A 15,000-nucleotide genomic window follows, 5' to 3' on the forward strand; every position below is an offset into this window, starting at 1 on the left:
GACCTGCTGGTGACGCTATAACAGGCCAATGTGAAAAGGATGGCATTTCTTCCTCGGCCTAGTGGGAATGTGTGAGAAAAATCTAGGACGTGTAGACCGTTGTCCAGGGTGTTTTAGAGAAGAGAGAAGAGTCTAGGACGTGTGGAGCGTTGTCCAGGGTGTTTTAGAGAAGAGAGAAGAGTCTAGGACGTGTGGAGCGTTGTCCAGGGTGTTTTAGAGAAGAGAGAAGAGTCTAGGACGTGTGGAGCTTTGTCCAGGGTGTTTTAGAGAAGAGAGAAGAGTCTAGGACGTGTGGAGCGTTGTCCAGAGTGTTTTAGAGAAGAGAGAAGAGTCTAGGACGTGTGGAGCGTTGTCCGGGGTGTTTTAGAGAAGAGAGGAGAGTCTAGGACGTGTGGAGCGTTGTCCGGGGTGTTTTAGAGAAGAGAGAAGAGTCTAGGACGTGTGGAGCGTTGTCCAGGGTGTTTTAGAGAAGAGAGAAGAGTCTAGGACGTGTGGAGCGTTGTCCAGGGTGTTTTAGAGAAGAGAGAAGAGTCTAGGACGTGTGGAGCGTTGTCCAGGGTGTTTTAGAGAAGAGAGAAGAGTCTAGGACGTGTGGAGCGTTGTCCAGAGTGTTTTAGAGAAGAGAGAAGAGTCTAGGACGTGTGGAGCGTTGTCCAGGGTGTTTTAGAGAAGAGAGAAGAGTCTAGGACGTGTGTTTTAGAGAAGGCTCAGACAGCTTCCCTGTGTGTGCGGCATTCGGGCAACAAAAGGAGGCGCCACGAGGCTGGCACAACGACAGCGCTATGTCTTTGACAAGGAGGATTAGTCCCCCCCCCACACACACACACACACACACACAGTCCCCCAGCCACACACACACACACACACACACACACAGTAAGGATTAACTTTTAGTTGAAGTCAAGTTTTAGAGAACACCATAAAACACTCAATGCATGTGGCAACATATTGTCTGTCTGTCTGTCTGTCTGTCTGTCTGTCTGTCTGTCTGGAGGAGGAATCATTTCTCAGAATCAAAGTTTGACCTTTGACCTCTTTGAAGACGTAAAGATGAAAACTGACTCAAATAGTATTTAAAAAAATAAAAAGATGGTGGTTCCACTAAATAAATTCCTTCATTTTGATTATTATCTTACTATCAGTGTTCATTTTGATTATTATCTTACTATCAGTGTTCATTTTGATTATTATCTTACTATCAGTGTTCATTTTGTCATCGTCCTTTGAATACAATTCCATTTAGTTTTAGTCATATTTTAGTCATATTTTAGTCACATTTTAGTCATCTGATATCTTGTTTTAGTCTAGTTTTAGTTGATTAAATATCATAGGATTTTAGTGGACAAAAACGTGTTGGCGAGCCATGATGTAATGCCTGATTTATACGAAAATAGCAGATTAAAATAGCAGCATTATTTCTATTTTTTTTTGTATTTTATAGTGAGCTCTTCCTCATCTGGTTTCTTTACTTTTCTTTAGGAGAGCACAGAGTCATTATTAGTCAGACATTATAACTTCAAACTCAATTTTTAACATGTTAAATTCCTCAAAAACACTGTCCTTGGTTCTGGTGACTCACCCTGGCCTCTTAATACGCGAGGGGGGGGGGCGTGTTTTTTCCATTACTTTTTTCAGTTATTTTTAATATATTTTTTGGAAAATGAAAACAAATCAATACAATAAATAAATAAAATAAAACTAAGCACAGGTCTCCGCCAGGTCAGGAAGTTGTAATAGAGGTGTCAGTCATATCCATATATGGAGCCGGACGGACACACGGACGGACGGAGGGTAAAACCTACTCTCCACCATGCCTTCGGCCTGGCGGAGACAATAAATGAAAAAAGTAAACGAAAAAACACGGTATTTTCAAAAATATGAAAATACCTCTGGCACTTAATGGGTTAATGTAAATGCTCCCACCCCAAAATAACAGTTTTCAGCTCATTTTAATCATTTAAAATAATTACCCACAATTCCCGAGTCCCGGCCTGAAATCGTTGGGGACCCTTGATTTCAAAGACAACGGGGTGACAGACTGACGGCTCAGGGACCATTGTGGGCCGTCACTCACCACACACTCACTCACCTGTCTTTCTTCTTCTGTCCTTTGTGTTGTTTTCCAGCTAAAGTCCTCAACTCCTCATCTGTAGGATGCTGGTACCAGTGGAGACTGCACAGGAAATGACATCACAGTGTAGGAAATGACATCACAGTGTAGGATATGACATCACAGTGTAGGATATGACACCACAGTGTAGGATATGACATCACAGTGTAGGATATGACATCACAGTGTAGGATATGACATCACAGTGTAGGATATGACATCACAGTGTAGGATATGACATCACAGTGTAGGATATGACATCACAGTGTAGGATATGACATCACAGTGTAGGATATGACATCACAGTGTAGGATATGACACCACAGTGTAGGATATGACATCACAGTGTAGGATATGACATCACAGTGTAGGATATGACATCACAGTGTAGGATATGACATCACAGACTGAATCCATAACTAAAGCATTATTTCTTTAGAGTTGGTTTTATAAATAAAGGACATTGAGTCATAATTACCTTCCGCTGCACAGCAGCCATCTTGCGAAGGAATAATGAGGAATGATTTTAGAAATGACACTGGCCATCACCATGGTAACCACCAGCTGCACACCAATCACACCCTGGGAAACAGAAAGGAGGAGGAGCCATGTGAGTGAACAAATTATGCGAACATAATTCAGCATCAATGTTTGGGCCCTATTCTGGGCGCCGCCTTACCCATTATCCCTCTCCTTACCCATTATCCCTCTCCTTACCCATTATCCCTCTCCTTACCCATTATCCCTCTCCTTACCCATTATCCCTAAACTTCTTTGCCATTTTTTACTATTTTGAAAAACATTTTCAAATAGTTCAACTAGCAGATCTACATCGACACGTTGTGAGCTTGTAGATTGGCTTTTTGAACTAGTATAGAGTAACAGTACATAGTAACATAGTAACATAGAGTAACAGGGTCATAGAGTCAATAACAACGTTTAGAGTCTAAATGTTTGCTCAGTGATTACAAGGTTTGGCTCTTTAACCTTGTAAGAGTTTCTGAAGATCAGGCAACACCATGACCTTCATACGACCTTTGTCTGGACTTTACATAGACACATGTTAGTTATAATGTTTAAGACAAGTGGACATACAGTCCAGTTGGTTCTGTCACTTGGTCCATGTTCTGGATTGAACACTGTCTGTATTCATGTTCTGGGGTGAACACTGTCTGTATTCAGTGATGATATTAGTGTGTCTGTCCAGTGAAAACAGCAGGGGGCCTAGTGTAGAACCTTGGGGGACTCCGGTTAACAGGTGGATACATGGAGAAGACATTCATTGTCAGGGGGAGGGGCTAGTTCTTCATTCTTATATCATATTTATATCATATCATGTTTATGTGGATTTTCTGGGTGAATTGTAAACTCAACCAGCAGTTAAGGTCCTTGCACACTGGTGCGTCTTTTCGTTGCGTTTTTTTTACAACAATGAAAAAAATTGAAAAAACAATGAAAAAAAATAAAACGCAACGAAAAGACGCACCAGTGTGCAAGGACCTTAACTGTAGTTTTCACTTTCATTTCTACTGGGGCTTAAATCCTAATCCAAAATATTAGGAAACGACTGCATGTGCATGTTGTGACACGCTGGTGTTTCATTCTTCTGGCACTAAAACTACAGAACATCAGGTCTGGTGACACCAACCTCCTGGGGGTCCCCAGGACCAAGTACTGTACCTGGGGGTCCCCAGGACCAAGTACTGTACCTGGGGCGATGGAGCTTTTGCTTTAGCTGCCCCCCACACCCTGTGGAATGCTCTCCCCAAAATACTCACTTGTAGATCTGCTATTTTTAAACAACCAAAGAAATGTAAAATGACACAGATGTGTTCCCAGAATGAATGGATTAACATGCATGTATGTAGTGTCTTCACACACACACACACACACACACACACACACACACACACACACACACACACACACACACACACACACACACACACACACACACACACACACACACACACACACACACACACACACACACACACAGCTCTAAGTGTTTACAGTAAATATGAAGGTATTGTTTATGCTAGTGAAGTGAAGTCATGTGTTTATATAGCAGCACGTTTAGGTGCTTCAGGTGCTTTCCTTACAGACTATCATTATAGACCATAGTGTCTTTACTAAAGACATAATAAAGAATAAAGAGAAGTATGTAAACACAAAGATAAACACAGAAAACAACAACAATGACCTCAAACTGTGTTAAAGGCTACAAGCGTTTTAACTAAATTATATCTGTCAGGCAGAAACCAACTGTAGAGTTTTCTAGGGTCTAACATATTAATATTATATATATTTTATTGAACCATATGACTATGAACCACCAGGCATGTTTAAGCTGGTAAGACAATGTGCATTGAGTTGACAATAGTTATTTTGAGTAATAAACTCTTGTAGTGCAATCACATATATTGTGTAGTTATGGATGATGTTTAGTATATATTGTTTACATTTTAAGTGTATTTGGTGTAAGTTGGTTCCATGTTTGCATGGAACCTGTATCATTAATAATATGTGGTGTAGCTTTGATGTTCTGATGTCTAGTTGTAGAGCTGTTGAGTGATTAACGCCAAGTCTATCTGCATGTATACGTCCTTTACCGCTGTGTGGGTTTATAAATCAGTGTTATTGAACAGCCTTTACGTCTGTGTGTGGGTTTATAAATCAGCGTTATTGAACAGCCCACACACAGACATAAAGGGTGTTCAATAGCACTGATTTATTAAACATATAAAAGTTGGTTTCTGCCTGACAACACAGTCATATTTATCAACACAGATTTAATATGCATCCATTTCCCAGACCAACAGTATGTTAAAGTATTCTACACATGTCTCTTAGGCTCACCACAACGCATTGTGAGCTTGTAGATCAGATTTAGAAGAGCTTTGGTGTAGAGAAAAGAAGAAGATCATCAGCAGCATTGAGCCCTCATTCATTCAATGTCATGTCCACTACGCTGACCTCATGGTTCACTAACGTCTCAATGTCACTCAAATCAAAACTACAGATCTAAAAACAGACTAATAAGACCTTCTACTAGGACTCACTGAGCTATAGTCTGCTATAGTCTGTAGATCAGTGGACGGCTCAAGGTAGAAGCCTTACGCATTATGCTTTAACTTTTTAGGTATTGTTTAAAATAGTTCAAATAGACGATCTACAGCGACACGCTGTGAGCTTGTAGATCGACTATTTGAACTATTAATAATATGTTTTTCAAAATAGTAAAACAAAAAAAGAACATATGCCTAAAAACTTTAGGCAAAAGAGGTCCAAAAGGAGTACAACTGTCAATGGGTCTGGTCTTTAAGATCTGTTCTATAAGAGCCTCAGAAGATCAGTGTCCAGATATACCTGTCTGTCTGTCTACTCCTCTGTCTGTCTACTCCTCTGTCTGTCTATAGTCAGGGGATATTAGCAGAAAGATTTCCAATCTTGGAATAAATTCCTTACCAAAACAAATCTTCACCAATGTGTTTGTAAAGGTGTCTAGTAACACATCTCACAAAGACTGAAATTCAGTTTCCCTAGGAGAATTTTTGACAGCTGCTGAAAGTTGGGGTACCCACCATTTCCCTGCATTTCCATGCAGGGCAAAAAAGATCAAATTTTATTTCTGTTTTAAGTAGCATGTGAGGGGTCAAACTAGGGTGTTTTTATGATTCTGAATCCATTGCAAGCATTTGTTTTGCACCAAAACCACTCCTTGGGCTAAAAACAGCCCAATCTCAATGGGCTTTTTACACACAAGGTATACCTGGACAAGGATGGCTATGGCCGTTTTTAGCCCAAGGAGTGGTTTTGGTGCAAATGGTGGGTACCCCAACTTTCAGCAGCTGTCAAAAATTCTCCTAGGGAAACTGAATTTCAGTCTTTGTGAGATGTGTTACTAGACACCTTTACAAACACATTGGTGAAGATTTGTTTTGGTAAGGAATTTATTCCAAGATTGGAAATCTTTCTGCTAATATCCCCTGACTACTACCACTGACTCTGTCTGTCTACTCCTCTGTCTAAGTACTTGTAATGTGTAATGACCTAAAACACACATCAAGGTTCTACACTCCCGACACAAACTCTAAACTAAATTAATTCCTGTCCTTAAAATACAAGTGAACATAGTTTGACTCCTTGATAGTAGAATCCTCTGAGGACCCCCCCCCCCCCCCCCCACACACACACACCTTATCACAGATCTGAACCAAACAAACACCCACAAACACACATCAACCACACACAAATAAACACACACCCCTTGTTTCAAAGACACTGATTAACCACACACAAATAAACGCACGCACGCACACGCACAGTGAATGGTTGCATCTAATATGCATCAATACTTATCTAATTCATAAAAACGTGGTGAATTCACATCATGTAGTGATAATAATAACATTATTAATTAGTGAGGTTATTACATTATTATGAGCCATTTAAACTGTCTGTCTGTCTGTCTGTCTGTCTGTCTGTCTGTCTCTTACTGTCTGTCTGTCTCTTACTGTCTGTCTGTCTCTTACTGTCTGTCTGTCTGTCTGTCTGTCTGTCTGTCTGTCTGTCTCTTACTGTCTGTCTGTCTGTCTGTCTGTCTGTCTGTCTGTCTCTTACTGTCTGTCTGTCTGTCTGTCTCTTACTGTCTGTCTGTCTGTCTGTCTGTCTGTCTGTCTGTCTGTCTGTCTCTTACTGTCTGTCTCTTACTGTCTGTCTGTCTGTCTGTCTGTCTCTTACTGTCTGTCTGTCTGTCTGTCTGTCTGTCTCTTACTGTCTGTCTGTCTCTTACTGTCTGTCTGTCTGTCTGTCTGTCTCTTACTGTCTGTCTGTCTCTTACTGTCTGTCTGTCTCTTACTGTCTGTCTGTCTGTCTGTCTGTCTCTTACTGTCTGTCTGTCTCTTACTGTCTGTCTGTCTCTTACTGTCTGTCTGTCTGTTACTGTCTGTCTGTCTGTCTGTCTGTCTGTCTGTCTGTCTGTCTGTTACTGTCTGTCTGTCTCTTACTGTCTGTCTGTCTGTCTGTCTCTTACTGTCTGTCTGTCTCTTACTGTCTGTCTCTTACTGTCTGTCTGTCTGTCTGTCTCTTACTGTCTGTCTGTCTCTTACTGTCTGTCTCTGTCTGTCTGTCTGTCTGTTATAGTTATATCACAACTATAACAACAGCTCACTGTGAGCTTGTAGATTTGATACTTTCTGGGACGTAGACACACACACACACACACACACACACACACACACACACACACACACACACACACACACACACACACACACACACACACACACACACACACACACACACACACACAGTGTCAGTTAGCATGTTAGCATGTTAGCTAAACAACATGGAGCTCCATTCAATCCAGTGAAGCTTTAAAGTCATGAGAATAAAACACTGTGAACACAACATGTAGCACAGATACTACACACTGATACACTAACACACCAACACACTAATACACTAATACACTAACACACTAATACACTAACACACTAATACATACTATACATATAAACACATAGACTCACCATGTTGGATGTGTATCAGGAGGAGAGGAGAAGAGGAGAGAGGAGAGGAGAGGAGGAGGATCAGCGGGAGGAGGAACAACCTGAAGCCGGGTCAGAGTCACTGTGTCCGGGCTGAGGCTCTGCTGTCAGCCCGCTGCCTGCAGGAGAGAGAGGCTGTGTGAGTGGAGGTCTCTCACCCTGCATAGAGAGAGAGAGAGAGGCTGTGTGTGTGGAGGTCTCTCACCCAGCATAGAGAGAGAGAGAGGCTGTGTGTGTGGAGGTCTCTCACCCAGCATAGAGAGAGAGAGAGGCTGTGTGAGTGGAGGTCTCTCACCCTGCATAGAGAGAGAGAGAGGCTGTGTGTGTGGAGGTCTCTCACCCCTCTGTTAAATCCTCCATTATATCTGCTCTGTTATCTCTAATCTGTCACCTGGTGGATCTGTAGATCTAGATCAATAGATCCTCTACAGTACAGCTAGTAGATCCTCTCCTCTCCTCTCTCTCCTTCCTAACCCTGCAGCCTAGCAGGGCAGAGCGCAGATCTACAAGCTCTCAACGCGCTCACAGCACAGCTCATCTAACTATGTAGATCTGAGGTTTTCCGGGGTCCTCCCGCTCCGGCTGGTAGAGGTCACCGCTCATCAGAGCTGTCCTCACACATGCCTGATCATAAAACACTTTAATAAACCATGTTATTATTTATTATTGTTGGTTTTTATATCATCTACATGTTGAGATCTGTTATAAACCCTGTGTGTGTTTTTATTGAGGTTAAGATAATATTTATATGTTTATTCATGGTGGTGGGTCGGTGCAGGCATGTGGAAGGACAGTCCTGACCGTCCACTAGGACCCCTAGGAACCGGAAGACATCAAAGACTACACATGAGACCGGTGTTGCCAGGTCTGCCTGATTAATAAGCGACTTTGGGCTTGTTTTTCCTGTAAAGTCGCTTAAATATGACATTTTACAAATATTGTATTTGTTAACACCTTGGTACCACCTATCCTGTTGCCGTAATGGGTTGTTGTTGTTGTGTTTTTTTAGGGCTTGTTTTCTTTCTAAAGTGTACTTTTATTTTGGGTATGTTTCCTAATGTTGTTTAAACATAGGATTTAAAACATTTTCATGTCAAAGACCGCCAAATTAATATGTAATTAACAAGAATTGTGTTGTTAAAATGTTTTTAAAATATTCCAAATATTAATATTTATGAAAATAGCAGATCTACAAGCTCACACGCATGCAGATCTGCTATTTTCAAATAGTCAATGGGTCAAAGTAGTGGTAAACGTGCTTCTTTAACGGGCTTGTTTTCATGGACCTTGACGCTTGTTTCTTTCGCAATACCTGGCAACACTAAGAGTGACCTGGATCCATAAACACAGTAACATACAAATATATATATATATATATATATATATATATATATATATATATATATATACATATATATATATATATATATATACATATATATATATATATATATATACATATATATATATATATATATATATATATATATATACATATATATATATATATATATATATATATATATAATTAACTATAATAATAAATACTGTAACATACAAACAGTATATATTATACATATATATAATAATGAATTATAATAATAATAAGAAAATATAATATAACAACTATTTAAATACATAATGAATAATGTGCTATTTGTCCCAAAGGTTTTAATACCAAGTGAATGAAAAACATTTAAATACTGCTGTCATTTGTTTCAAAAAGTTTATACCAAGCTAGTTTTATAAGATTTTTTTTTTTACGATGTAACAAAGCTCTGTTTAATTATGTCTTTATTCCCATTTAATTGTACATACATAGTTCTGTTTTCATTGTTTTGTTCCACTTTTGCTTTGGCAACGTAAACATATGTTTTCTCATATAAATAAAGAGCCATTGAATGTACTTTAAATATTACATTTAATTATATTAATGTCACCAGGGCACTTATAGGCCAGGGAACAGAATACCAGACGGTATGCCACCCTGGGAGTTTCACCCTGCAGAGAATATCACATACATTCACAGTTCAGAATGAAACATGTTTAATAAGGAGAGAGGAGCAGAGACGTGTGTTTCCAATACAAAAATATAGTATTTTATTCAGGCTCAGGGCAGATACTTGATAATTCAATGACTTAAAATCAGGTTAGATATATAGTTATTCATTTACAAAACCTATATTTAAAATTGAATGACTCCAAAATGCATTAGAAAAAAGGGTTAAAATTATGTAATGAGTGAGGGGTGTACCTATTCTTGTTTCAAGGTGACAAACCACTTTCCATCAAGAGTGTATGCTGAAAGAGGGAGGAGACGGAGTCTGTCAATTCCTGTCGCTCGAGGACCGTCACCTGTCTTGTGTCTTCCAATTCCCAAGCCCTGAGATGATCACTGTACCATGAAACTATAGACACTTCACTGCAAATACAGGTTGGCCGTTCACAATGAAGATCACACTAAGTTCAACAGATCCTGGAAGCCCGTCTGTGGCTCCGTAGGGCAAGATCATTCCATAGCAAGTCACTGTATTGGCCACCTGAACACATGTCTCTCCAGGAAACCTTCCTTGCACTGCTTCCTGTATGTTTTCCTTGAGGACATCCAAAGGCAATGTTGACAGATTTGAGACACTGAGGGCAGGTTTGAGTATAGTATGTCTGTACCATGCAGATGGTAAGCTAGCATGAACTGATGCTTAACAGCGAGAGACAGTAGAATGTTGCTAAAACATCTTCTATGTCTGACAGACAACTTGCTTTAAAAAAAAAAATGTTTTGCTTCGAACCTCACCGTCCACAGAGCTACAACTGGTCCGAGTGCCTTGATTAGTTGTGGATAATGTTCAAGGAAATGGTGCTTTGGTAGAAGTTTTGACTCTGGGAAAAGCTCTAAGTATCTCCGTTCTGATATCAAGTTGTCAAGGTATCCAATTAATCTGTGTGAAATGGAGAAACCACTAGCTCAACAATGTCTTTAAGAACCATTAGAAGATGCCATGCAGGTTCAGTCTCTGGCACGTTCATACCGACAATAAAAAGGGACAAACACCAATTTTCATGAGCGTTTCCACCTACACTCTTCCACTTGGCAGAGGTCTGTGGGACAGGCTGTGGACTGTCAGCTTTGTCAGTCCACTTGTAGGGGAACTGTCTGATTAGATCATTTAGTTGATCTGAATAAAAATATTTTTTCTTCATCAGATCTTTAAGGCCCAAAGCCAGCTCCAGAGGTACTGATCCCTTAAACAGGTCGTGGAACAAGTCTGGTGGATACCCTGATAGAACATGAACACATAGTAATTAATGTGTTAAGGCACACAGAGCCCTTTCAAACCCAAAGCAGTGACTTTCGGAAGTCGTTTGTACATGAACAGAATGTTTCTCTGAATGATCCGAGTCTTACTTTGTTTTTCTGAAACTGAGTTTCTCTGCCAAACAAAAACCTGCAAACATGAGATCCAGAAAAGCTTAACAAAAAGCCACCAATTGAATGGGCACCTACATTGTGAGTGACTACACTAACTATAGTGCCTTTGGTTTTCTTTCCAAGCAGAGGAATAAAGAGCCCTTTCTCTTCCAGTTGGACAAGGTCTTTTAACAGTGGCTCAAGCACTGCCTCGTAACCGTATGTCTTTACATCCACAGCCTTGCAAAGCACAGCGACATAAATTGACCTTCAGTGTAGAGCGAACATGTGATGGAACATCTGCCAATAATACACAGCAGCAACCTTGTGTCTTTTTCTGGATGTTCCCAGGGGATTGCAAACGTTAAAAATCATGGATGTAGAGAATGAGAGGAAGAGACATTTCTTCACTAGACAAAAGTGCATTTTCTTTATAATGCGTGCGGTGCCATCATGAAATGACTGTAACTGCCCTCATGAGTTGTGTATGAAGTGAACTCTTTCTCCTCTATGTCTTTCTGGCTTAATATCTGTGACAATGACTGAAGAATGGGAACACACTGAAAGGTTCGACCATCTTTCTTGATAAGACGTATTCAACGGGCTCAACAACATTAAACCTTTTCTTTAAACACTCCCGTCTTTTGTAAGCCGTACCAGGCCCGGCACCAGGATGAAATGACTGAGGACCAGGCCCAGCACCAGGATGAAATGACTGAGGACCAGGCCCAGCACCAGGATGAAATGACTGAGGACCAGACCCAGCACCAGGATGAAATGACTGAGGACCAGGCCCAGCACCAGGATGAAATGACTGAGGACCAGGCCCAGCACCAGGATGAAATGACTGAGGACCAGGCCCAGCACCAGGATGAAATGACTGAGGGAGCGGTTGAAAATGACCAGGGGGCACATCATTTTTATAGAGTAAAACAATGTGTTATCATTTTGTTATTCCTATTCATTGATTTAACAACACAATAGCCCCTGAAAGGCTAATATACAATACAAGAAAGACAACTATTTATTTCACAGTGAAGAAGTGATAAATCTGAGTTTTCTCATTGATTTAAATAACCTGACATTACACAGAACCACACAGGAAACAAGTAGAAAGAAAAAAAGATCACTAATTAACTATTAAAGAAGCAATATTTAGAATATTTTCACCACGTCAACTTGCTCACAGACGGGCCTTTACTTTGGCACTACATTTGATCAACTGTTGAACTTCTGTATTCCTATGCATGGTGCATTGATTGATTTATTGATTGATTGATTGATTGATTGATTGATTGATTGATTGATTGATTGATTGATTGATTGAATACTTTATTTCGAAAAGACATGGAAACAGTACATGGAAGTACAGTTAACTAGAAAAAGTGCTCCTCGGAGCCCAGGTCTCCTCCAGGTCAGGTAGGTTATTTTGGCCTCCTGGTGGCGCTATAATAGGCCAATGTGAAAAGGGTGCCATTTATTCCTAGGCCGTGCACGGCAATCGGACACTGCATGCATGATTTGAGGCATTTTCTTCTAAAAATGTGTTTTGCTAAATTTGACCTGCTGGTGGAGCTATAACAGGCCAATGTTAAAAGGGTGGCATTTGTTCCTCAACGTAGTGCAAATGTGCATTCAAAGTTTTACCGCAATCGGACGCTGCGTTCAAAACGGGCCACTCCTGCAAACATTACATGTCAATGTTAGCCAATCAGGATGGAATATGAAAAATCAAACAGATCCGTCTTGATCACATGACTGATCATGTACCGATTTGCGTGAAATTTGGATTGTGGTATCTGGACAGTGTGCAAGTCAAAACATATTAAGAAATGATACTAATCTAAAGTCAGAAGAGTAATCATGAGTGTGTGCCTGGTGAATGTGTGAATGGGCTAGTTCTAAACGCAGCAACAGCTGTCAGTCTAAACAGCTGAGCCAAATGGCCATTGTGTTGCTTTTATCTTTAGTACATACCTTATATGGTTATTTAGAATGGCTTCTTTACTATAAGAACGGTGTGAGATGTTTGTTGGGAGGTGGTTGTGCCCAGAGGGGGCTGCTGGAGAGGGCTCTCTGCCCTGGATTCTATGCTATGATGATGCTGTACTTGAATGAATGCTGAATAAATGACCATGGAACTTGGAAACCCTGACGTCTTCTCTTCTATTCTCCTCCATATTATAACGGCCAACGGGCCTGATAACATGCAGTTAATGACTCAAATACACGACAGGATCAAAAAGCAAATGTGAAAAAGGCAGGGCAAAGGTTTTTCCTTGGCCTCTAGAGAGTGTGCATACAAAGTTTTACACTGATCGGTGCAGTTATAGGTAAAAACACAAATCGGCCTGTTACAGCGCCACCATGAGGCTGATTTGAACATTTTCAAATGGCATTTCTTCCTCGGCCTAGTGGGAATGTGTTTGCAAAATTTCACGGAAATTGCATGCTGTGTTCATGATTTGAGGCATTGTGTTCAAAACGGAGTACTCCTGCAAACTTTGAAAGTCAATGTTTGCCAATCAGGATGGAATATGAAAAATCTGAAATGAGCCGTTTCTTTTAATGACTATAGAGATACTATCTAGCGATTTGCGGGATTTTTGGCCAAAATCTGTAGGAGTACTGTCCAAAAATGTGTTTTGCACAAATCGGCCTCCTGGTGGCGCTATAAAAGGCCCATGTGAAAAATTTGGAGCAGAGGTTCTGCTCTGGCATCCAGGGAGTGTGTGTGCACAGTTTCGCTGCGATCAAGCCAACGGTGCCAGAGATTAGCTGTACACAAAATGACAGAATGACACACGGACACACACACACACGGACGGACGGACGGACGGACAGACAGGGGGTAAAACATACTGGGCCCCATTCTCAGGCCAAAAATTCCCCGTTAAATCGGGATAATGGACCTGCGCCGCCCCAATAGGTTATTCTAGCACCTGCTCTACCCGTCACCATTATGCCGACGCCGTTATTTGCGCGTGGAGGTGTGCCCGTGGGCGTGTTGCTGCTATATCCCCCACATTGCAATTCTACAGACACACATGGGTACGGCTTGGGGACGGGGGATAGTGGATTCTAGAAGCACCCGCTGGTTTATAAAATCACCCGTCAAGTGCACACAGACACTACAATGGCTTTGTGCGTTGGACCATGAGCCGTGTTGCCAGCCTTGGAGAGAAATAAGCAACCGCAGTCCGCAGGTCTATGAAAACAAAAAGAAGCAACTCTAAGGCCACATGAGCACTTCAAACTACTAACTAGAGCTTTCATATCCCCTAAATATTTCAGCCCGGCTCGACTAATAATTGACAAATTAGACCCAGCCCAGCCCGTCAGTCATTTTTCTAAAGAAGCCTTATTTCTCACTAAATCTTGGTAATTCGTTAAGAACAGGAGTAATTCTACCCTAACAGTCTATATTTTATTTAAAAAACAGCTTGGAGCAAATAGGGCTATATAAATATATACACTGCCCCATAACCATTTTAAAAATGATTATGGTTATTCTATGAAATATATGTTTCATAGAATAACCGTAATCATTTTTGCAATGGAGAAATCACATCCTTACCTTCTGGCCGCTGCCTGTGCTTTCATTTGAAGAAGTAATCCAACATTTACTTTGAGGTGAAAAAGACATGAAGAAAGCTCTGAAGATCCATTATTTATGTCATGTTATGGTTTAAACTTTAAAGGGGGCTCTCTACTGCTGCGTCATGACAAGACAGTGATTGATTTGACCTAGGCTACTTTAGCGTTGCGCTGCCCTGTTGATTAATTATTTGGCATCAGCTGTGTAGGAATATATAACTATTTTAAATGGCTTTCATATACTCTTGGGGATCTGACTAATATGACAAGTTGCTTATTGTGAACACAATAGCCTACGCTACAAATTAATTAATATGTGAATTTATTTGGAT

General features: G+C 40.6%; 1 protein-coding gene and 1 long non-coding RNA gene across 2 annotated transcripts in view; one reads left to right on the top strand and one right to left on the bottom strand.

Annotated features, from left to right (window-relative positions):
- tmem161b (transmembrane protein 161B) overlaps nucleotides 1–8,102 on the bottom strand; it is a 23,260-nt gene extending 15,158 nt beyond the window's left edge. The window contains exons 1-4 of the mRNA XM_080432096.1: nucleotides 7,868–8,102; nucleotides 7,645–7,781; nucleotides 2,589–2,692; nucleotides 2,090–2,173 (exon numbers count right to left, since the gene is read on the bottom strand). Of these exons, the coding sequence (XP_080288222.1) occupies nucleotides 2,090–2,173; nucleotides 2,589–2,692; nucleotides 7,645–7,647 (191 nt within the window). The 5' untranslated portion in view covers nucleotides 7,648–7,781; nucleotides 7,868–8,102. The remainder of the gene's footprint in view (nucleotides 1–2,089; nucleotides 2,174–2,588; nucleotides 2,693–7,644; nucleotides 7,782–7,867) is intronic.
- On the top strand, nucleotides 2,596–8,063 carry LOC308087885. Its single transcript, XR_013933371.1, has 3 exons — nucleotides 2,596–2,720; nucleotides 7,690–7,858; nucleotides 7,994–8,063. It is a non-coding gene; the product is annotated as an uncharacterized lncRNA (long non-coding RNA).
- Nucleotides 8,103–15,000: the final 6,898 nt, after the last annotated feature.

Source organism: Gymnoscopelus braueri (genome assembly GCF_963280865.1).
Source record: "Gymnoscopelus braueri genome assembly, chromosome: 7".
NCBI lineage: Eukaryota > Metazoa > Chordata > Actinopteri > Myctophiformes > Myctophidae > Gymnoscopelus > Gymnoscopelus braueri.